Raw genomic sequence first — 25,790 nt, 5'->3', positions numbered from 1 at the left:
TTTGTCCTCTCTTAGCTCCTCCAGAGCAAAAGTCTGCTTTCAAAGGCCATCTCCAACATGTCTCTGTAAGCTGAAGCTCCTCTCTCAGCTCCTGTGAGTTCTTCAAAGTGTCCCTCTTAGCTGTAGCAAGCTCACTCCTTCTGTCTGAGCTTATATAGTGCTCTAATAAACTAATCAAGGCCTATGCTGAGTGGGTGTGGTCACACCTCCTTGGAAATTATCCAGTGAAAGATCTCACTCACATCTCCAGGGAAACACCCAATCAACAGTCTCCAACCCAATCAACACCAATACGTTTCCTGCCCACATGAGATTGCATCAAAGATAATGGCATTTTGGGGGACATAATACATCCAAACCAGCACACTCACCAACCTACAATTATATTATAATATGGTGAATTCCTCATAAGAATCCATTCATTATAGTTATATTGGCATCACAAGAAAAAACATGTGGACGCACAGTTGATAAATTTTAATGATTTCAGGCAGAGGCGAGAGGTGAGCACCAGTGGCCGGGGCGGGAGGGGGATTGGGGAATGGGGCAGAAGCGGAGGCACAGATGCGGTCCCATTCCCAAGGAGCGAGGCTCCCGCCACCCTGCCTGGAGTGGGGACGACCAGAAAGGAGGCTGCAGCCCCCTCAGGGGAGTGAGGCAGAGCCGGAAAAGTGCATCCAGAGAAGATTTTTCTTGGATTTGGCTACAAATGTATAGATCTTCTGCCCTGTGTACAGACATGGTGGCCAGAAGAAGACTGCAGGGAGACTGAGGTTGAACTTCCCATATCATGTCACTGAAGCAGTTGGGCAATCTGATTGGTGCTGCTATGTGCTCAAGAAGAGTGGGACAGGAGAAAATACCTCTGACCCATTTAGGGCAGAGACAAGAAAGCACAAGGAATGTCCTGACCAGCTAGGACTCAGCTCTAAAAGAAGCACTGAGAAATGTAATGGTGAACAGGAAAATAAATATATAGACTAACTTGCAGAGCTGATTTTTACCCATTTTAATGATATAGACAACATTAACTTTAAACCTGACATGTGCAATCTTAAAAGAAATTGATGCAAATTCATCAGATCAAAGAGCAAGAGAAAGCAGCAGCTGCCAACATAGATGAAGTACAGAAGGCAGATATCGTCATCTACAGGGCAAAGACTTTGTCCCCAGGAGTCTTTTGGACTGGAAGGAGGAGAAGGGTATTGATGGGAAAACAAACAAGAGCCGTGCTAGGATGTTTGCAGCAGGGTAGCAGGGTAGGGGGTGACAAAGGCGGGAATGGGTGGTGGGTTAGAAAAGATTCACACCAAAAGTGGACAGAGGGGAGACCAGCTTGGTTATCTCCAGCTTCAGCGTTCATCGTAAACAACAGAAAAAGGCATTTGCTAAATATTAAGATTTAAAAGAATTAAAGCTAGCTGGTGCAGGAAATATATTGATACTCATATCATGAGATTTGAATAGAGCCACACCCCTAAAACTAATTCATAGTTACTTTTAAAAGATTGGCACAATAGTCACACTACTCTTAAGTGTGTGTTGCGGGCTGGGATTCTTCTTCATTTTTGGTTGAATTTTTCTAACAGCAAAAGTGTTTGCTTCAGAAAACATTTTCCGTAGGTGAGACATAACCCTTACTGCATGTCTTTCCAAAGGCAAGTTGCCAAGAGAAGATGCCACCCCTGGAGTTAAGTCATTTTATGACCTATATGACACAGTACTGGGGTATTTATTTATAAGTTAAAAACAATATTTTCCCTTGCATTAAAAAAATTAGCAAAACGTTGGTTAAAAGGTCCCAGCTGAGGTGGATTTATCACCAACTGAATGAAGTTTAAGCTTCAGGGCCCGTCACTTTCACAGGTCCAAGGCCCTGGGAGGGGCCCTGGCTATTTTTGTATTCATAATTCTACACTTTTTTATAAGTGATGATTTCCCAAATTATATAAGATATAAGCTGCAGGCCTCATAAAACCCGGATTTACCCCTGGGTCCCAGGCAATTACAACCCAGTAAAGCTCTTGAATGAAGTCTAGATATTATTGACAAACAGCGATTGAATAAGTTACAAGTGTGCTAAGAGTCAGTCTTTTTTTTAATCTGAAATCTTGGCACAAAGATGTGCCAAGAGCTTATTAGTAAAGTACCATTCTTTGAATGGTAGTGGTAATCATATCTCTTTCAGATAAAATCAGGAGTGAAATATATTATGGAAAACCAGCAGTGATTGATTATCCTAAATGTTAAGTGTACTTTCTTTTCCCCCTGACTTTGGTATACTCTTTTTCCCCTGACTTTAAAGTGCTTCTTTTTCATTCTCCTACACGGGTCCAGATCGATGGCTTATTTTTTAAAAATTTTCTTTTAGTCAGTTTATTGGTTCTAAAAATACAAGCTTCATGATTTAAAAACAGAAGGACTTTACAATGTAGAAAGGCAATGTACCTTATTCAGATGCAACACATTCATAGGTTGGCTTGTCTGTGGTTCATCAATATAGTGCCAAGAACATAAGTGCTCAGAGAGAATAAGTGGGAAATCCTAGCCTTATCCCTATTGAATTATTTGCCCCACTGCTGAGAATATCAATGAGGTGGTATGGCCACGCTATGAAGACAAATTGAGCTGCATTCACGGAGATGCCCTAACAATACCCAAGGCAACTAACACCGGTTTCCTTTAGATAGCTGTAGATGCACAAAAGATTATGTACTTCAGGATGTTCTCATCACTTTTTGGTATGTACTGGAATCCTGGCAGCTTCTTCTCAGATTCAGAAAGGCATAACATTAAAGATGAAAATAACTGGGGGTTGTCCTTTGGAGTGATTTAGAGTGGCTGTTTAATTTGTAATGTTTCAGAATGTTAAGATTGTCATACCCAACAACTATTATACTTTTCTTCTCCCAACTGTCTTATTCTTCCTTGTATAAAAGGTAACTTCTTTTCTCTCTGAAGCTTAGTAATTCTTCCTCCACCCCATAACATTTCTTTAAGTACTTATTATGTTCCAGGCACTATATTAAGTACTTTTACTTATCATACTAAGTAAGATAGCATGCATAAAGCTCTTAAAATAGTGCTTGGCACATAGTAAGTGCTCAATACATGTTAGCTCATACTATATTTCATTTTCATTTTTCCAACAACTCTTGTGATGTAGATGTCATTGTCTCAAATTTGCAGATGAGGAAATTGAAACTTAGGGACCTTGGGTAACTTGCCTGAGTTCACAGTATTAATAAGGAGCAGAACCACTTAGAGCTTTGCAAATAATTTTCTCTGCAGTTCTGCATTCCCTTCTAATAGCTGAATGATGACAATTGGGCTTTTTGTTCCTTGTGTCTTGAAGTTGATTTCTTACTTGAAAAGGACCTTTAGAGCAGAGAGCTCCATCTCCCTATGAGCATCTCATGCTCCTGGGGCACCTGGCCAGGCCATCTCTGGGCATTTCTGAGATCTCTGCTCACTGGTCAGTGCACATATGACAGCATTCCTGCTGAACACCTACTCTATGCCCAGCCCCATGCTGTGCTTCACACATGCTCTTTCATTTAGTCCTCTAACCACCTGGTGAGGTAAACGGTGTGAAGTAAGGCTCAGAGACGTTCATTACTCAAGTCACATCACCAGAAAGTGGCAGAGCAAGAATTCAAACCCAATTCTGCCTGCCTCCAGGGCCCTTCCTTCTTCCTCTGGTCCTTACTCCTTCATTTTATAACCTAGCCGGAGGGTCTTTTTCAAGGTCACTCTCAGAACTTTGAATTGAATGAAGGCTCACCATTTCAGATTCTTTAGGCTTTGCCCCAAGAAGGGGTTTATGTGGTTCTGTTAGAGCTCTTGTGTTGAGGAGCTTCTTGTGGGAAGTCATGTTCTCGTGGCTCATGGACCTATGTAGATGAATAAATAAAGGAAAGAGGTTCACTCCATCCCCAAGTCTTTTCAAACATTGGAATGGGATCTGGCTCGTTCTGCTTATTCCTTTGACTGACTTCTCCAAGGAACCAGTTTTCCCTGCCTCTCTTGGGATTCTAGCATAGATAGTTTTAGAGTCCTATTTTAAATTTATTTTCACTGCCTGTTTTGGACATTTTTTCAGCTAAAGCTGTTAGGATTTCAGTACATTCAGGACAGTGATGACATGTTTCAGTCCTCAATTCATCTCTATCTCTTCAGTTAGTAGAAAGGAAATGTAGCCCATATGTCTGGACGTGTATAGAAGAATTTGGAGGAAAAAAAAATAACAGGTAAGAAATGTTCCCTTATTTTTGTGAGCTACCATTCATCTGTCCCATTGTCCTATATCAGAAGGCTTACACAAAAATATTTAAGTTCCCCTCTTCTAATATATACTTTAAAAATAACTTGGAACAATATTTCTTAAACTTTGAGTCTGGGGAAGACTTTGAAGCTAATAAAATGTGTTGTCACATTTTATTCCCATAAAGATAAGTCCATGAATATCAAAAAGGTAATGGAGTTCTGACCTATAAATACATTAGCTAGCTGTGGGACCCTAAACATATTCTTCAGCTTCACTGCACCTTAGTTTATCTAGAAAACAAGGAGTTTGGATAAGAAACAGAAATGATCTCTAACGTAAAGTCGACTGTGATTCTAAAACCATTAGTATCCCTTGGTTTGTGGGAAAGAGATGCTGCAGTGTTGTCTGAACTTGAGCTGCTGAGTCCCTTCCCACTCCGTCTCTCCTTTGCCCAGCTAAAACCTTGAAGAAAAGATAGGAGGATAAAAAAAGGATAAAATAGGGTTGTCCCATATTTTGATTCACTAGGATACTAATGTCACTTGAGAAAGAACTGTCTGGTTGAGAAGAAACATAAAGATGTTGGGTGCAAGGCCATAGACGAGCTGTTAAGAAAGACTGAGGGTTGAAGAACTGAGATAAGATTGGGAGAAGGATAACAAACTTTGTAAATTGTTTTTGGCTATATATTCTTAATCACTGGGGGGAAAGTGGGGAGTGGGGAGATGCAAAGGTGGAGGAGCTTACTTGCACAGATCCCATGATGACCTTAAAGGCTTTAATGCCAAAATATCTATTCAGATTTTCTAGTTCTTCTTGAGTCAGTTTCAGTAGTTTCGTCTTTCTAGGTATTTGGCCATTTCATCTAGGTTATCTAATTTGTTGGCATATAATTGTTCATCATATTCCCTTATAATCTTTTTCATATCTGTAAGGTTGATAATTCATTTCATTCCTGATTTTAGGAATTTGACTCTTCTCTCTTCTTCTCTTGGTCAGTCTAGCTAAAGATTTGCCAATTTTGTTGATCTTTTCAAAAAAACCACTTTTGGTTTTGTTGATTTTCACTATTTTTCTATTCTCTGTTTCATTTATTTCTGCTCCAATCTATTATTTCCTTCCTTCTACTGCTTTGGGTTTAGTTTGCTCTTTTCTAGTTCCTTCAGATGCAGGACTCAAGTTATAGATATGAAATCTTTCTTCTTTTAAAATATGTACATTTGCAACTATAAATTTCCTTTTGAGTACTGCTTTACCTTCATCTCATAAGTTATCATATATTGTGTCTTCATTTTCATTCAGATCAAAGTATCTACTAATTTCCCTTGTTTCTTCTTTGACCCTTTTAGGAGTGTGTTGTTTCATATGCATATATTTGTGAATTTCCCAAGTTTCTTTCTGTTATTCATTTATAACTTCATTCCATTGTGGTTAGATAACATACTTTGTATAATTTCAATCCTCTTATATTTATTGAAACTTGTCTTAGGGTCTCACATGTTATCTATCCCAGAAAATGTTCCATGTGTACTTGAGAAGAATGTGTATTCTGCTGTTCTTGGGTGGAAGTGTCCTATAGATGTCTGTTTTGTCTAGTTGGATTATTGTATCATTCAAGTTCCCTGTTTTCTTGTTGATCTTCTGTCTAGTTGTTCCATCCATTATTGAAAGTATAATATTGATATCTTCAGCTATTATTGTTGCATTGTCCTTTTCTCCTTTCAGTTCTGTCAGTTTTTACTTCATATATTTTGGGGCTCTGTTGCTAGATGCATATATATTTATAATTGTTTTATCTTTCTGATGGATTGACCCTTTCATCAGTATAAAATATCCATCTTTGTTGTCTAGTAACAACTTTTGTGTTCAAGTTTATTTTGTCTGTTGTTAGTATAGCTACTCTTGCTCCCTTTTGGTTAGTACTTGCATTGTGTATCTTTTCCATCCTTTTCATTTCAATCTATTTGTGTCTCTGAAGCTAAAGTGAGTCTCTTGTAGATAGTATATAGTAGGATTGGTTTTTTAATCCATTTTGCCAATTTCTGCCTTTTAAGTGGAAAGCTTATTACATTTATATCTAATGTATTTACTAATTATGTAGGCTTTACATCTGCCATTTTGCTATTCTTTTTCTATATATCTTGTCTTGGGTCTTCCTCTATTCTTCCATTCCTGCCTTTTTTTGTGTGTTAGATTCTAGTGTACCATTTTAATTACCTAATCATTTCTTTTACTATGCATATTTTAGTTATTTTCTTAGTGGCTGCTCTGGGAATTACCTTTAACATTTTAATTTTTTTAGTTTAATAAATTTATTTTGAAATAAATTCAATCTTACAGGAAGAGTTGCAAAAACAGTACAAACCCCATACATAGAACTCCATCATACCCGATCCCCCTCCCCCCATACCCCGATCCACCACCTTTAACATCCTGTCACACCACCATTTCTTTCTTTCCCTCCCTCCCTCCCTATCATCCATCATCTATTGCTCTGTCCTCTGAACATATGAGAACAAGCTGCACATATTTTTGAACAAACAATATAATTCACATATACCTTTCCCATGGACAAGAACATTCTTTTATGCAATCCCATTAAGTGCAGCTAAGAAGTTCAAGAAATTCAACATTGATACAAAGCTTATATTCTAAATTTCCTCTTTGTGTGTGTGTGTGTTCCATCTGCGTCCCTTTGAGCCTCCTCTCCTCCATCCTCAGATCCCATCCAGGATCATCCTTGGCATTTAATTGTCATCTATTTAGACTGTCTTTTTTTTTTTCAATTGTGGAAACATATATATAGCCTAAATCTTCCCATTCCAACCCCTCCCTAGCATTTCATTAGTGGGATTAATCATATTTAGAATGTTGCAATGCTATCACCTTCCCACCATCCATTTCTAGAAGTTTCCCTTCACTGCAAACAGAAACCCTACTCTCATTTCTTAACTCCCCATTTCCCCTTCCCCCACTTTTCGGAACCCCTACTCTACTTTTCATCTCTATGGTCGTATTCTCTGATACTTTCTTTATGTTTACCGTGGGGCTTAAATTTAACATCTTAAATCTATAACAGTCTTGTTTTTCTTTGATACCAACTTAACTTCAATATGACACATAAATATGTTCCTGTACTCCATCATTCCCCCACCTTTATGTAGTTCTTGTCAAAAATTACATATTTTACATTGAGTCCAAAACCACTGATTTTTCATCACAGTTTATGTATTTTAGATCCGGTAGGAAGTAAATAGTGGAGTTATAAATCAAAATACAGTAGTATTGGTATTTATATTTACCATGTGATCTTTACTGGAAATCTTTATTTCTTCATGTAGTTTCAGTCAATTGTTTAGTGTCCCTTCCTTTCAGCCTGCTCAACTCCCTTTAGAATTTCTTATAGGACTGATTAATGGTGATGAAGTCCCTCAGCTTTCGATTATCTGGGAATGTTTTTATCTCCCCCTCATTTTTATCCTCCAGGTGTTTGTGGATTCTCCAAGTCTCTGATGGTTATTGACTTCTATTTGTATTCCATTGTGGTCAGAGATGTGCTTTGAACAAATTCATTTTTTTTTTTAATTTATTGAGGCTTGTTTTTATGTCCCAGCATACGGTCCATTCTGAAGAAAGATCTGTGATCACTAGAGAAGAATGTGTGTCCCGGTCACCTGGGATGTAATATTCTATACATGTCTGTTAAAATTTTATGTATCTCTCTCTCCTTTCTTTGTTTCTCTGTCAGTAGGGCTCCCTTTAGTATCTGAAGTAGGGCAGGTCTTTCATTAGCAAAATCTCTCAGCATTTGTTTGTGGAAAATTTAAGTTCTCCCTCAAATTTGAAGGAGAGTTTTGCAGGATAAAGTATTCTTGGTTGGAAATTTTTCTCTCTCAGAATTTTAAATGTGTCATGCCACTGCCTTCTTGCCTCCATGGTGGCCGCTGAGCAGTGACTACTTAGTCTTATGTTGTTTCCTTTGTATGTGGTGAATTGCTTTTCTCATGCTGCTTTCAGAACTTGTTCCTTTTCTTCAGTATTTGACAGTCTGATCAGAATATGTCTTGGAGTGGGTTTATTTGGATTTATTTTATTTGGAGTTCGCTGGGCATTTATGCTTTGTGTATTTATATTGTGTAGAAGGTTTGGGAAGTTTTCCCCAACAATTTCTTTGAATACTCTTTCTAGACCTTTACCCTTCTCTTCCCCTTCTGGGACACCAATAAATCTTAAATTTGGATGTTTTATTTTATCTCTCATATCCCTGAAGTCCATTTTGATTTTTTCAATTTTTTTCCCCATTCTTTCTTTTGTTCTTTCAGTTTCTGTTCTGTGGTCCTTGAGGAGGCTGAGTTGTTGTTCAGCTTCCTCTAATCTTGTATTATGTGTATCCAGTCTTTTTAATTTGGCCTACAGTTTCCTTAATTTCCATAAGATCTTCTATTTTTTTATTTACTTTTGCAATTTCTTCTTTATGCTCTTCTAGGGTCTTCTTTATATTTTCTATATCCTGTGCCATGCTCTCGTTGCCTGTCTGTAGTTCTGGGTTTGGGATCTCCATATCATCTGTTTTTATCATATGCTTTAAGATTTTCTGTTGTTTTTGGCCTCTTGGCATTTACTATACTTGATCTCTAATATGTCAGAACTGCAGCTTCGTGGCATACACTTTATCTAACCAGCAGATGGCGTTCATGAGTCACCTATTCCTCTCAAGTCAGTTCTCCCGAACTTTGTGGTGTGTTAGGATCTGACTCTTGTGGGGTCCAACTGGTGCACTTAATTTGGGTGTGTTGTCAGTGCCGTCTGCCCTGAATGAGGGGTGTGTGTCTGAGCAGTTAGGGAGGAAGGGTAACTTTAATAATCAAATCTCCCAGGTGTTCCTGGAGATTTAAGGCTGTTGCCAGAGCCTAAGCCTTCATTTCAGTCTTTCCACCGATTGTCTCTGCTGCTGACCCACAAGTCCTTGGTATTCACGTAGGGTCCCTGGGATCTCTGAGCGGTTCCGCCTTCCCAGCTGTGCTCTTCCAGGACCTCTGCTGAGGGAGGGCCGTGCCACATCACAAGTGTGCGCCAGCCTCCAGGGAAGCCCTGGGATGCCAGGCCACGCAGGGGCGTTCCCATCCCGATTCAAAGATGGTTGACTGGTACACGTTAACTTCCCCCTTTCCGCACAGCACCGCCCTCCCAGCTCCAGGACAGTCAGCCGTGGGTGTATTAAAGGCCACTGTCCACGGCCGACACTGTGGCATGTGTGCGGTGCTGCGGGAAAGACTCCGTGTCAGACTGGGCTTCCCAGCACGGCTCTGGGCTGTGGATCTGGCCCCAGGCAGGAGGGTCCCCTGCCCACCGGGGAGATGGCTGCAAATTGTGCGGTCCTTTCTCCCTTTGGCTCCCCTTTGCTCCCCTGGGCCTGAGACAGTCAGCAGCAGGTGTGTGAAGGGGTATCCTCCATGCCAGACACCGAGGCATTAGCCCAGCCCGCTCCCACCGTGCTTCATTGCAGGGCTCTCCCTGTCAGATTTGCAGCTGCTCCCGGGCTTTTTTTTTTTTTTTTAAAGAACTAGTCCATCTCCAAACACTGACCCTCCATTTCTCCACACCACAGTGTGGCCAAGGAACTTTCAGGCAACTCACTCACTCATTTCAGAATGCAGACTCCTGGTTTCACCAAATGCACGGTCCCTGTAGATTTAGCAGACCTTGTCTGGCTGGTGCTATTCTGGAACTGGTGTTCTGGGTCACTTTCTGGTTTTTATCTAGTATTTTTCACAGAGGAGTTTTTTTGCCCTGTCTCACCTAGCCACCATCTTAGGTTCTCTAACATTTTAATTTATAACATTCTCATTTGGATTACCAACATAATTTCAGTAGTATACAAAAACTTTGCTCCTATATTGCTCTACTCTAACTCCCTCCTTTATATTGTTATTATCACCAAATATATTGTGTGCCGATTGAAATAGATTTATAATTACTTTTTTGTGCAGTTATCTTTTAAACCCAATAGGAGGAGGAAAAAAGGAGTTACAAACAAAAAATACAATCATATGTCTTTTATATTTGTTTATGTAGTTACCTTTATGGGTGCTCTTTATTTCTTCTTGTGGATTCAAGTTACTATCCACTGTCCTTCAGTTCAGCCTGCAGGAAACCCATTAGTATTTCTTGTAGGGCAGGTCTGCTAGCAACAAACTCTTTCAGAATTTCTTTATTTAGGAATGTCTTAATTTCTCTTTCATTTTTGAAGGATAGTTTTGCCAGATATAGAATTCTTGGTTGACAGGATTTTTTCTTTAGCACTTTGTCTTTTCTTTGCCTCCTGGCCTCCAAGGTTTCTGATGAAAAATTTGTGGTTAATTTTATTGGGGATTCTTTGTATGTGATGAATCACTTCCCTCTTGCTGCTTTTGATTTTCTCTTTGTCTTTTTACAGTTTGGTTATGATGTGTCTAAATGTAGATGTCATTGACTTTATTCTACTTGGAGTTCTTTGAGCTTTTTTGATGTGTAGATTAATGTTTTGCATCAAATTTAGGAAGTTTTTTGGCCATTATTTCTTTTTGCCCCTTTCTCTCTCTTCTCTCCTCTGTCATATTATGAGTATGTTAGTATACTTGATGATGTCCCACAGGTCTCTGGGGCTTTGTTCATTTCTCTCCATTCTTTTTTCTTTTTCTCAGACTGTATAATCTCAGTTATCTGTCTTTAAGTTTGCTGATCGTTTCTTCTACTTGCTCAAATCTGCAATGGATCCCCTCAAGTGGATTTTTCACTTCAGTTATTGTACTTTTCAACTCCACAATTTCTACTTGATTCACTTGTATATAAATCATCTCTCTTTATTGACATTCTCTGTTTGATGAAACATTATTCTCTTACTTTTCTTTAGTTCGTTAGACATGGCTTCCTTCAACTTTTGGAACATATTTAAAATAGCTGATTTAAAGTCTTTGTCTAGTAAGCCCAATGTCTCACTTTCCTCAGGATAGTTTCTGTTTGTTGCTTTTGCCTTTTATGGACCATTTTTTCTTGTTTCTTTGCATAGCTTGTAAATTTTTGTTGAAAATGGGACATTTAAAATAATATAATGTAGCAATTCTGGAAATCCAGTTCTCTCTTCTTCCACGTTTGGTGGTGGTGTTCCTTGTTGTAGTTGTTGTTTAGTGACTTTTCTGAACTAATTTTGTAAAGTCTGTCTTCTTTGCTGTGTATGGCAACTGAAGTCTTTATTCCGTTATCTTGATGGTCAGCTAATGATTGAATTGAGATTTCCTAATAAATCTCCCAGTCTTTGCCAAGGGGCTCTTTATGTATGTTGTGGCTTGCTTTCAACACCAGCCACCCAGTTTACAGCTCTGCCTTAGCCTTCACTTCTTGCTTGCCCAGAGTCTCACAGTTAAAACTTAGTTGTTTCTCAAATATTCCATGAGCATGCTTACAGCTGTTGTAGATTGCATATAATGTCCTTCTCAATTCCCAGGAATATGTCCCAGATTTTCAAATCTCCCATGGATATCTCATTTCTTGGCTTTTCCTTTTAAGCTTTTTGGTTAAGCTATTGTTTGCCCTATTATCAGTTGCCAAAGGCAGCACTGTTGTTAAAACACTTACCTGTAATTACTGATGTTAAAAAAATGCACCCTTGGGAGAGGCTTTTAGCACTAGACAGCTACCAGTCAGCTCTAATAAAGACAAGCCTTTCTACTGGAGTCTTCCAAGGAATCTCCAGACAGGTCAACTAATGAAAATTATTGGGGATTTAGGCTTTGAAAGAGCTCCAGCTACATTCTGCTCCCCCCAGTGCTGCACATGTGGGCAGTGATTTTTCAAGGCTACTGCTGAGACTGGAGAGCACTGAATGAGTCTAGGGCAAGTTAAAACACCACAAAATGCAATGTCCTTGTGGAATCCAGACATTCTCTTGAATCAGTGCTCCTTGGGTTGCTGCAAGTCTTTAAATTTCCAGAGTTATAAAAGAGTTGAGACAATTTTTGCCAGATTTTTCTCTACATTTATGGAGGGGTGAAATTTCAGAGTCTTTATTCCTTCATTTTCACTGACATAACCTACAATATGATTTTACATTTCTAAGGTCTCAATGATCTCAAACTAATTAAATATTTAATTGTGGGAGATAATTACAGAAGATGAAAGATAAAATGTAATTCTTATGAGGGTCTCCCTATTGGGTAGATGAAGTTTGAAAATGTATTTCTATATTTAGTGCCCTAAAAATTAAGGATAAAGTAAAAGCTATTTTAAACCCTATTTTCTTCATACAGGTAAAACACAGGCTTTGGAGTCAGACAGACCTGAGTTCAAATCCCAGCTCTGCTTCTTACTAGCTTGGTGACCTAGGACAAATTAAATAACCTCTCTGTGCCTCAGTTTCCTCAACTGTAAAATAGGGTAATAATAATATTTACCACATAAGGTTATTGTGAGGATTAAATGTGAAGTGCTGATTACAGTGCTGGGAGCCCAATAAGACATTAGCTGTAATAATTACTATTTTTTTTTTTTTGATGTTCTGCAAAAGTACCCAAGTGAGATAACCTAAAGGTATATTTTCTTCTCATTGTTTCTTTTCTTTTCTGTTTTTTCTTTCTTTTGAGAATTGAGAAGAAAAGATATACCATTTTATTTTGGAATAAGAATTTGTGTAAAAAATGAATTTATTCATTTTACTAATATATAAACAAAATACCATATATTTACTCAGTGAATATTTATTAAATACCTAGCAAACATCAGGCACTATGCCAGGCACAAGGATGGTAGTGACAATAAAGTGTGGTCCCTGCCCCTCAAAGAACTGATAATCTAAGAGACTGACAAGTAATCGGGTGCTAATATGCAGCATAAAAGGGCTTTGATGGTAAGAATACACATGTGGGTATGTAATGGGAGTTGTGGCTTTCAGGAGTTCCTCTTCTTAGATTTATCCCTTTCTTCTTTGGCTCCAAAGCCAAGGAATTGGTCCTTTTTTTTTTTTTTTTTTTTTTTTTTAATTGGGTGGATTCAGCTATGAACTTTTTTAAAGATCTAAATATTGAAAGGGGAAAGCACCTTGAATTATGGAAGACTCTAGAAACAGTTTTTCCTATAGCGAGGGCTTCCTACCAGCATAGTCACTTGTATGGTTTTCAACCTGAAAAATTCTTTGGCAGATTTTTCCTTTGCCATCCACCTTTTTTCTATTTCTTTTCTCTTTGTCTTCTCCACTTGATATTCCGGAGACCTGGGTAGTTCCCAAAGGAAGAATGCTTTGTGGATTCTAAGGGTGATTTTTAAGTAAAGACAAAATGATTTTTTTTTTTTTTTACCTACAAACTCCATACCAAAAATATTAACATAAACTTTCATGGAACTTATTGAAAATGCAGATAATTTTAATTCCATTGCATTTTTCAGAATTCTCAATCGTAATCCTCTGACAGCTGTTGAAGATTCATATCTTTTTAAATTGCCAGCATTAAAATATTTGTAAGTATGCAGAAATCTGGTGGATCATGAGATGATTTCTGTTCTTCTTTTACTTTCATCAAAGATTAAGTATTTTTCATTTAGGCTGAAAAGTCATTAATTTTAATTTTAATGGGATTATTGAAAAAAAGTTATTTGGCAATGAAAAGGATTAAGAAAGGATGTATAATGGGCAAGATAGCCAGGAGGGGTTAAGAGCTGTGTTGAAGAACATGTGTGGATATGGTACATGTAGACATGTAGAAATATTGTTTATCCTAGAATGCAGAGGAATAAGGTATACACTATAAAGAAGGAGCAAGGAATTCAGAGAGATGAATGCAGTATGAGAATAAAAAGTAGGATAATGGTGAAAGACTGTGGGTTCTGCTGTTCAGTGCCAAGGTCACTGATTTGATTATGCAAATAAACTTGTATTTCTTCAATAAGAACTCTCCTGAATTGTTATCTATGGAAATTAATCCCTTGAGCTAGCTTGTTTTACAGAGAAGCCAAGTTATCTCATGTACTTCAGTATTTGTTTAAGTACAGAATTTTTGTGTTTGGGTTCATATTGTACATATCTGGGCATTCTCTTTCAGAGATATGGGAACAACACAAGTGTCACTTACAACAGTTGAGAACATCCTCATGATGACACTCGAGTTGGAAAAATTGTAAGTCATTTTCTCTTAGATTTATTTTCACAAGTTGTTTTCTTAGGCTTCTTTTTATTATTTTACAAATCAGGTTTATTGAGGTAAATTTTACATATAATAATAGTTACCTTTTTTAAATGTATAGTTTGATGACTTTTGACAAATGTTTAGTTATGTAACCACCATTGCAATCGAGATATAGAACATTCCTGTCACCCAAAAAGCCCCTCCCAAGAAATGAAAGCATATGTTCACACAACTTGTATGTGTTTTTAGCAGTTTTATTCATAATGGACAAAAACCTGGAAACAACCCAAATCTCATCAGCTGATAAATGGATAAACAAATTATAGAATATCTGTACAACTGTAATATTACTCAGCAATAAAAAGGAATGAGCTACTAATATATGCAACAACATAGATGAATCTCAGAAGGATTATGCTAAGTGAAAGAAGCCAAACATAAAAGGTTACAAATGAAAGATGCAAAACACAAAAGGCTGCCTACTATATGATTTCATTTGTAAGACATTCTGGCAAAAACAAAACCACAGGGGCAGAAATTAGATGGGTGGTTGCTGGGGACTGGTGGTGGGAGTAAATACCTAGGAGAGGAGCTGCTATCTCATATGCTGAGAGCATTTTTCATTTTACTTGAAACTACTAAACTGTTTTCAAAAGTGGCTGTTTCATTTTGCAGTCCCACCAGCAGTGTATGTGACTTGCAGTTGCTCCACAAACATCAGTCATCTGGTCTTTGTATTTCAGTCTTAAAAAAAATCATACAAAAAAAAAAAATCAGCCCACCTAGTAGATGTGTCATGGTATCACATCTTGGTATATTAAGTTGCATTTCTCTAACAGCTAATGATGTTGAGTGTCTCTTCCTGTGCTTATTTACCATCTTTATCTTCTTTAATGAAGTGATGGTTCAAATCTGTTGCCATTTTTTTATAGGATACTTTATCTTACTATTGAGTTATAAGAGTACTTTTTATATATTCTGAAAATAAGTTCTTTCTCTCAGATAATGTGTTTGGTAAATATTTTCTCCCAGGCTGTAGCTTTCTGATCATTCTCTAAAAAGTATCTTTTGAAGAACAGAAGTTTTTAATTTTGGTGGAGTCTAATTAATTGAATTATTAAAAAGAAGGAAAAAAAAGAAAACATTGTGGATCACATTCCCTTTATCCAGTGTATGGATGGATGAGTAGAAAAATGGGAACAAAACCTAAATGAAAAATAGGGTGGGATGGAGGGAGGTGATTTGGGTATTCTTTTTTTATTTTTATTTTTTATTCTTACTCTGACTCTTTCTGGTGTAAGGAAAATGTTCAAAAATAGATTGGGGTGATGAATGTACAACTATAAGATGGTACTGTGAAAAGTTGATTGTACACCATGGATGATTATATGGTATGTGAACATATCTCAATAAAACTGTATTAAAAAAAGAAAAAAAATACATATTTCCATATCAAGTGATACAATGAGAAGAAAACACAAGCCACTGAGCTCCTATCTCAATACACAAATCATCTGTCACAGAAGTATATTCAATATAAGGCAGGTGATAAAAAAAAGTCCTGAAAATACCACTCATTTCAAGGAGCTTACATTCTGGAGAGTTGGAAGGGCACACAAAAACTATTAATAGATAAGTACATTATGAAGCATACAGTAAGGTGGTAAATTGAAGGGAAAGATGAATAGGTAGGGGAAGTGAGCTCTGAAGTGCCTAGATCCGGAAGGATGACAGGTCACAAGATTAGAATAGTCAGTATACTCTTTGACAAGGTGATATTTGAACAAAGACTTGAAGGAGATGAAAAAGTTGGTATTAAGTACATTTTTTATATGGTCTAATAGGATGAGTACAGTTTAACTTACAGTTTAATTGTATGTCTTTGTTTCAGACTAATGAGAGCACAAGAGTCTCACTTATGAGTATCATATGATATTAAAAATAAGTTATCAAGTAAATATGATAGTCTAAAATATTAATCTGATAAAAATTACACACTAATCTAATGTATGAAGCTAAAACTAATCACTAAAAGTATTAGAAAGCAAGAGTGATTACAAAAATACACTTTCCTTCTCAAGTTCTTTTCACTTTGTTTGCTCCTCCCAACTACTTCTTCTCCATAGTTCCCTTCACCCTCATTTTCTGCTTTGCTTTTCAATTCCTCCCTTGGCCAAATTCATCTGCTTCCTCTCCCTCCATACATGTATTTTTTCATTATGTATGAATAACTAGAATCCTTCCAAGAATGCATTATTATCACAGGAAACTAACACATGCACTTTCCTTATCCCATGCTAGAAACACTGGTTTTCTTCACTCATGCTGTGACCATCAGAATCATAATAAAGTCTATGTCTCACTTAATGATTTTAATTTTGTTCTTAAAACACTTTCTCTGAAGAGAAAAGGCATAAATTTAAAAAATAAATAAATAAAATCTATTCATTTTAAATGGAAATTATGGTGCATATTATCCCCATCTTACAAAAAAAAAAACAAAAAACAAAAAAACCTGGCAGGAACTTTGGAAATGAAAGGCACAACACAAGAAATGAAAAGCACAATGGAGACATACAACAGCAGATTTCAAGAGGCAGAAGAAAACAGCCAGGAACTGGAGAACAAGACACCTGAAATCCTACACACAAAAGAACAGATAGGGAAAAGACTGGAAAAATATGAGCAATGTCTCAGGGAATTCAATGACAACATGAAATGCATGAATGTACGTATCATGGGTATTGCAAAAGGAGAAGAGAAGGGAAGGGGGCAGAAGCAATAATAGAGGAAATAATCAATGAAAATTTCCCATCTCTTATGAAAGACATAAGATTACAGATCCAAGAAGCGCAGCAAACCTCAAACAGAATAGATCTGAATAGGCCTACGCTGATACACTTAATAATCAGATTATCAAATGTCAAAGACAAATAGAGAATCCTGAAAGCAAGAGAAAAGCGATCCACCACATACAAAGGAAGCTTGATAAGACTATGTGTGGATTTCTGAGGCAAGAAGGAAGTGGTGTGATATATTTAAGATAGTGAAAGAGAAAAACTGCCAACCAAGAATCCTGTATCAAGCAAAACTGTCCTTCAGATATGAGGGAGAGTTTAAAATAATCTCTGACAAACAGACAAATGAGAGAGTTTGTGAGCAAGATGCCTGTGCTACAGGAAATACTAAAGGGAGCACTACAGACAAATACAAAAAGGCAGAAGTGAGAGGTTTGGGACACAATCTTGGGTGACAGTAGCACAGCAATGGAAGTACACTGAACAAAGATGACTGTGAGTATGGTTGAAAGAGGAAGGTTAGGAGCATGTGGGACACCAGAAGGAAAGAAGAAAGATAAAGACTGGAACTGTATAACTCAGTGAAACGTGGAGTGCTCAACAATTGTGATAAAATGTACAAATATGTTTTTACAAGAAGGAGAATGAATGAATGTCAGCCTTGCAAGGGTTAAAAATGGGGTGGGAGGCACTGGAAAATGGCAGCATAGAGAGGAGTGGAAGTTAGTTAGTTCCCCTGGAAAAACTAATAAACAACCAGGAACAAGTAGCAAATAATCTGGAATAACTGCTGGGGACAAATGTGACTGTCCACACATACACCAACCTGGATTGGGAAGAATGCCTGAGATCACAGCATAAAATCTGTAAGTAAAAACTGCAGACCTGTGCAAAGAGCCTCTCCCCGCTGGCAGCCAGAACTGCAAAACCTTGCTGTGATATAGAGCAGCACTCTCTGACAAGTGAGTATACCTCATTCCCAGCTCCAACCCGGGTTTTGATTAACAAATGTGCACTGCTCAATACAAGCTACAAATCCCCAACCAGCAGACAGAAGCTTCTAGTGATGACTGACCTTAAAGAGCCAGTAGAGTTCTCTGTGCTGGGAGTGGGAGCCCAGAGGACCGGGTGCTATCTCTGGCTAGTGGGTGATGCTGGGATGACCCTGGACTGGCCCTGAAGTGGGGAGTTCTGTCCCTTTTTCTCTCTCTCAACCTGGGCGGCTCAGTGGAGAAAACCACAGCCATTTTGTTTGCAGCTCTCTTACCCAGACAGGGTGGAGATAGCAGAGGCAGAGAGACAAAGAGCCTATTTAAATGCAAATGAAAACTCCCTAGGGGGTCTATCTTCCCTAAGAGGAAATAGGTGATGCCCAGCCCTAGTACTGGCCTCACATTCAGAACTAGACCCAAGAACCTGAGGGAAACCAGACAAAACAGAAGGAGAAGAGAAGGGAAAGGAGGCAGAAGCAATAATAGAGGAAATAATCAACAAAAATTTCCCATCTCTTATGAAAGACATAAAATTATAGATCCAAGAAATGCAGCAAACCCCAAACAATAGATCTGCATAGGCCTATGCCAAGACACTTAATAATCAGATTATCATATGTCAAAGACAAAGAGAGAATCCTGAAAGCAGCAAGAGAAAAGCGATGCACCACATACAAAGGAAGCTTGATAAGACTATGTGTGGATTTCTGAGTAGAAACCATGGAGGCAAGAAGGAAGTGGTGTGATATATTTAAGATACTGAAAGAGAAAAACTGCCAACCAAGAATCCTGTATCAGGCAAAACTATCCTTCAAATATGAAGGACGGTTTAAAATATTTTCTGACGAACAGAGAGTTTGTGAACAAGATACCTGCACTACAGGAAATACTTCAGGGAGCACTACAGACAGACAGGAAAAGGCAGAAGTGAGAGGTCTGGAACACAATCGTGGGTGATGGTAGCACAGCAATGTAAGTACACTGAACAAAGACGACTGTGAGTCTGGTTGAAAGAGGAAGGTTAGGAGCATGTGGGACACCAGAAGGAAAGAGGAAAGATAAAGACTGGGACTGTATAACTCAGTGAAACCTGGAGTGCTCAACAATTGTGATAAAATGTACAAATATGTTTTTACAAGGAGAATAAATGAATGTCAACTTTGCAAGGTGTTAAGGTGGTATTGGGGGAAAAATACAATCAATGCAAACTAGAGACTATAGTTAACAGAAACATTGTATTATGCTTCCTTTAATGTCACAAAGGCAATGTACCAAAGCTAAATGCATATAAGAGGGGGACATTAAGGAAGGGTATGGGACTCTTGGCATTGGTGATGTTGTCTGACTCTTTATTCTACTTTAATTTAATGCCATCTTTCCTTTTGTTGTTTCCTAGCTGTCATTTTTTTTTTTTTTTTTTTTGTAGTTGTGTCTTTTTTTCTTTTGTCTCTCTACCTTCTTTGACTCTTCCTCCTCCTTTGTGGAAGAAATGGAGATGTCCTTATATAGATAGTGGTGAGGGTGGTGAATACATAAATACGTGACTATACAGGGAACAATCGATTGTTTACTTAGGATGGAATGTATGGCGTGTGAACAAAATAGTCTTTAAAAATGGGTTGATGAAGAAATGTTTAGGACACTATATTGAGTGAAATAAGTCAGACACATAAGGACAAATATTGCAGGGTCTCACTGATATGAACTAATTATAATATGTAAACTCGTAGACATGAAATATAAGTTACCAGGATATAGAATGAGGCTAAAGAATGGGGAGTGGTTGCTTATTATGAGCAGAATGTTCAACTAGGGTGAACTTAAGTGTTTGAAAATGGACAGAGGTGATGGTAGCACTTTGTGAGAATAACCAACAGTGCTGAATGGTGTGTGAATGTGGTGGAAAGGGGAAGCTCAGAGTCCCATATATCACCAGAAGGAAAGTTAGAGGTTAAAAGATGGGAATGTATAAAACAGTGAATCCTGTGGTGGGCGCAATGTCTGTGATTAACTGTACAAATCTTAGAAATCTCTTTCATGAACTAGAAGAAATGTATGACACTATAACTAGAAGTTAATAATAGAGGGGCATATAGGGAGAAAAGTATACCTATTGCAAACTATATACTACAGTTAGTAGTATTTTAATATTCTTTCATCAACAGTAACAAATGTACTATACCAATACTATGAGTCAATAATGGAGGGGGGGAGTGGTTTATGGGTATGGAGGATTAAGTTCCTTTTTTGCATGTCTTTTTTATTTCTTTTCTGGAGTAATGAAAATATTCTAAAAATTCAAAATTTAATTGTGGTGATGGATGCACAGCTGTATGATGGTATCATGGGCAATTGTATACTTTGGATTTGTGGATAATTGTATGGAATGTGAACAATCTCAATTTAAAAAAATGGGGTAGTATTGGGGAAAAATACAATCAATGCAAACTAGACTATTAAAAAAAGTCAGCCATGTGGTTGGGTGTATCAGTAGTTCATTTATTTTTATTTCTGAGTGGTATCCATTATATGAATATACTACAATTTATCTCTTTATGTGTTGATGGACATTTGAGTTGTTTCCAATTTTTGTTTATTAGAAATAAAGTTTCTATGAACATTTGTGTACAAATCTTTGTATGCACAATACTTTCATTTCTCTTTGATAAATATCCAGAATTGGAATGGCTAGATCATATCAAGGGTGTCTGTCTAACTTCTCAAGAAGCTGTCAAACTGTTTTCCAAAGAGGTTGTACCATTTTACATCCCTGCTGGCATTGTATAAGCTCCATTTTCTCCACATCTTTGCCAACTCTTGCTGTGCTCAGTCTTTTTAATTTTAGATAATGTAATAGGTGTGTAGTTGTATCTCTTTGTAACTAATTTGCATATCCCTAAAGGTTAATGAAGTTGAGCATCTTTTCATGTGCTTGTTTGCCATTCAAATATGTTCAAATCATTTGACTATTTTTCACTTGTTTGAGGAGTTCTTTATATATTATGGAAAAAAGTGTTTTTTCTGATACGTAATTTGCAAATATTTCCTCCCATTCTGTGGCTTGGCTTGTCTTCTTTGCTGAAGAATAGAAATATCTATTCATACCTTGGCCTAGTTTTAATTAAGGTTTTTTGTCTTTTTATTATTGCATTGTAGTAGATCTTTATATATTCTAGATACTAAACCCTTACAGGTATATGGTTTCCAAATATCTTCTCCCATTCTTTAGGTAATCTTTTTACTTTGTTTAAAATGTCCTTTGATGTAGAAAAGTTTTTAATTTTGATGTTCATTTTATCGGTATTTTTCTTTTTGTTGCTTGAACTTCTGGGGTAAAAATCTAAAACTCTGTGACTACTACAAGGTCCTGAAGACATTCCCATGTGTTTTCTTCTAAGAGTTTTATAATATTAGCTCTTATATTGTCATTGATCCATTGCATATTAATTTTTATATAGGGTGAGAGGTATAGGGGTCTACATTCATTCTTTTCCATGTGGATTTCCAATTGCCCCAACACCATTTTTTGAAGAGACTGTTCTTTCTCCACTGAATGAACTTGGCACTTGTCAAATCAACACTGGCCACAGATGTATGGATTCATCTAATTTCAATTCCTTGGTCTATATGCCTATCCTTCTGCTAGTACCACATGTTTTAAAATTTCTGTAGCTTTGTAGTAAGCTTTGAAATCAGGATTTGTGAGACTATACTGTTTTAATTACCATAGTTTTGTAGTTTGTTTTGAAATCAGGAACAGGAGGCCTCCAACTTTTTCTTCTTTTCAAGATGATTTCAAGCTATTCAGGGGTCCATCTATTTCCATGTGAATTCAAGCATCAACTTTTTTAATTCTGTAAAAAAAAAATACTGCTGGAATTTGATAGGGATTGCATTGAATTGTAGATCACTTTAGGCAGTATTGCCAGGTTAACAAAATTAAAAGTCCTCCAATCCATGAATGTGGGATGTCTTCCATTTATGTAGATCTGTAATTCCTTTCAAGCAATGCTTTGCAGTTTTCAGTTTTTAAGTCTTTCACCTCCTTGTTTAAATTTAATCCTAGATATTATATTTTCATGCTCTTGTAAATGGAATTATTTTCTTAATTGCCATTGCATATTGTTCATTGTCATTACTTGTGTATGGAAAACCCAACTTACTTTTGGTTCATCTTGCACCCTGCAACTTTGCTGAATTGGTTTTATTAGTTCTAGTAGCTGTCTTGTGGTTTTTTTGGGGGCTTCTATATTTAGGATCATGTCATCTGAGAATAGGGATACCTTGACATCTTCCTTTACAACTTGGTTATCTTTTATTCCTTTCTCTTGCCTGATTGCTCTGGCTGGAATGTCAAGTACAATGTTGAATAACAGTGGTGACAGCAGACATCCTTGTCTTGTTCTTGATCTTTGGGAAAAAGTCTTTAGTCTTTTATATTGAGTATGATATTTGTTGTGGGTTTTTCATCAATACCCTTTATCATATTGAGAAAGTTTCCTTCTACTTCTAGTTTTCTGAATGTGTTTATCATGAAAGTATGTTGGATTTTGTCAAATGCATTTTCTGTGTCAATTGAGATAATCATGTGGTGTTTTTTCCCCTTCATGTATTAATGTGGTATACTACATTGGTTGATTTTCTTTTCTTATGTTGAACTGTCCTTGCATTCCTGGACTAAATCCCACTTGGCCATGGTATATAATCCTTTTGATATACTGTTGGATCCATTTGCCAATATTTTCTTGAGGGTTTTTCCATCTATATTCATATGGGTTATTGGTCTGTAATTTTCTTTTCTTATGCTATCTTTATCTGACTTCGGTATCAGGGTAATGATGGCCTCATTAATCCCTCCTCTTCCATTTCTTGGTGGGCTTTGAGAAGTATTGCTGTTAAATCTTCTTTAAAATATTTGGTAGAATTCAACATGAATCCATCTGTTCTGCACTTTTCTTTGTTGGGAGGTTTTTGATGACTATTTCAGTCTCTTGTTATAGGTCTGTTGGGATTACCTATTTCTTCTTTGATCAGATTAGTTAATTTGAATGTTTCTAAGAATTTGTCCATTCCATCTCAGTTTTCTAATTTTTGGCATATAATTTTTCATAGCACCCTCTTAAAATCCTTTTTATTTCTGTAAGATTGGCAATAATGTCCCCATTTGCATTCATGATTTTAGTTATTTGTGTCCTCTCTTCTTTGTCACTCTAGTTAAACATTTGTTGATTTTATTCATCTTTTCAAAAAACCCAGCTTTTAGGTTTTTTGTTCTTTTTTTTTTTTTTTTCTATTCTCTATTTCATTTACCTCTGCTCTAATCTTTACTATTAACTTCCTTCTACTAACTTTGGGTTTTGTTTGCTCTTCTTCCAGTTTCTTTAGTTGTGAAGTTAGGTTATTGATTTGTGATCTTCCTTTTTTAATGTAGGCAGTTAGAGCTATAAATTTCCCTCTGACCATTGCCTTTGCTGCATCCTGCAAGTTTGGGGTATATTGTGTTCATTTTTGTTTCCTTCAAGATATTTCCTAATGTCCCTTGTGATTTCTTCTTTAACCCATTTGTTGCTTAATAGTGGATTGTTTAATTTTCACATATTTGTACATTTCCCAGTTTTCCTTCTGATATTGATTTCTAGCTTCATTCCATTATGGACTGAGAAGATACTTTGTATGATTTCAGTATTTTAAAATGTATTAAGATTTTATTTGTGGTATAACATGTGGTCTATCCTGGAAACTGTTCCATATGCATTTGAGAAGAGTGTGTATTCTGCTGCTGTTTGATGGAGCATTCTGTGTATGTCCATTAGGTCTAATTGGTTAATAGTGTTGTTGAAGTCCTCTATTTATTTATTGATCTTCCATTCAAATATTCTATCATTATTGAAAATATTCTATTGAAGCCTCCAACCGTCTTTTTCACCCTTCAGTTAAAATGTCAATTTTTGCAACATGTATTTTGGAGTTCTGACGTGTGGTTCATATATATAATCACATCCTCTTTCTGGATTGAACCTTTTCTCAATATAAAATATCTTCTTTGTTTCTTGTATTCTTTTTTTACTTAAAGCCTATTTTGTCTCAGAACAATATAGCTTCTCCAGCTCTCTTTTATTACTGTTTGCACAGAATATCTTTTTCTACCTTTTTATTTTCAATCTTTTTATGTCTTTGTACATGAAGTGAATTTCTTATAGACAACATTACATGGATCATGCTTTTTCATCCAATCTCCCAATCTCTGCCTTTTAATAGGGGAGTTTGATCCATTGACATTTAAGTTAATAACTGAAAAGTAAGGATTTATTTCTGCCATTTAGCTATTTGTTTTCTGTTTATCTTACAATTACTCCATTGTTGCCTTACTGCATTTAGTTGCTCTTTTGTACTATTCTATTTAGATTTTCTTTTATTCCTTTCTCCAATATTTTAGTTTTTTTTGTGATTAACTTTGTAATTACAATGAGAATCTTTAATTAATAACAACCTAATTTGAATAGTGCCACCTAATTTCAGTATTATGCAAACTCTGTACTCAAAATTATCTTTTTCTCTCCCTTTATATTGTCCTTTTCAGGTTCCATGTTTATACATACTATGTCCATTAAAATAGATTTTAAATGTTATTTTATACATTTGGCAGTAAAGTCATATAGAGGGCTAAAGCACTTACAAACCCAAAGTACAATAATACAGGACTTTATATTTACCTATGTAGTTATTCTTTATTTCTTCTTATGGCTTTGAATTACTGTCCTATGTAGTTAACATTTCCCATGTGTTAATTCTTTTGTGTAGGTCCATATTGCCACCTGGTATCATTTTCTTTCTGCCTAAAATACTTCCTTTAGCATTTCTTATAGTGCAGGTTTGCTAGTGATTAATTCCTTCAGCTTTTGTATGTCTAAAATCGTCTTATTTGTCTTTGTTTCTGAAAGATATTTTTCTGGCATAGAATTCTAGGTTGATAGTTTGCTTTTGGGTTTGTCTCTCCCCCCACTGTCTCTCCCCCCACCATACCCCCATTTAATCCTTGAAAGATGTTGCTCCACTGAATTTTGACTTGCATTATTTCCAACAAGAAATTTGCTGTCATCCTTTGTTCCTTTGTTGCTTTAGACATAGCATAACTTTTATTCCCCTTTAGTTGCTTTTAAGATGTTCTATTTGTTTCTGCTTCTGGGCAATTTGATTATAATGTGCCTTAGTGGAGTTTTGTTCATGTTTCTTGCACTTGGAGTTCAGTGAGCCTCTTGGATTTGGAAAATTTTGACTATTATTTCTTTAAATGTTCTTAGGTGTTAGGCTCTTGAAGTTGTTGCTCAATTACCAATACTCTTTTTTTTATTGTGGTTGTTTTGTTTTATTTGTTTTCCCTTGTGTTTCATTTTGGATATTTTGTATCACTATGCCTTCATGTTCACTGATCTTTTCTACTTCTATGTCTAATCTGTCATTAATCCCATCCAGGGTATTTTTATCTAAACATTGTAGTTTTTAATTTCTAAAAGTTCAATTTGGGTCTGTTTTATATCCCCAATGCCTCTATTTAACATATTCAATCTATGGCCTAGGT

General features: G+C 36.6%; 1 protein-coding gene across 1 annotated transcript in view; it reads left to right on the top strand.

The window, feature by feature from the left end:
- Positions 1–25,790, top strand: part of LOC119514808 (leucine-rich repeat-containing protein 37A-like) — a 74,591-nt gene that overhangs the window by 32,248 nt on the left and 16,553 nt on the right. Inside the window, exons 7-8 of the mRNA XM_037810529.1 lie at positions 13,685–13,756; positions 14,338–14,412. Of these exons, the coding sequence (XP_037666457.1) occupies positions 13,685–13,756; positions 14,338–14,412 (147 nt within the window). The remainder of the gene's footprint in view (positions 1–13,684; positions 13,757–14,337; positions 14,413–25,790) is intronic.

Source organism: Choloepus didactylus, chromosome 18 (genome assembly GCF_015220235.1).
Source record: "Choloepus didactylus isolate mChoDid1 chromosome 18, mChoDid1.pri, whole genome shotgun sequence".
NCBI lineage: Eukaryota > Metazoa > Chordata > Mammalia > Pilosa > Megalonychidae > Choloepus > Choloepus didactylus.
Note: the sequence above shows the minus strand (reverse complement) of the source record. Positions and strands in the feature narration are given on the sequence as shown.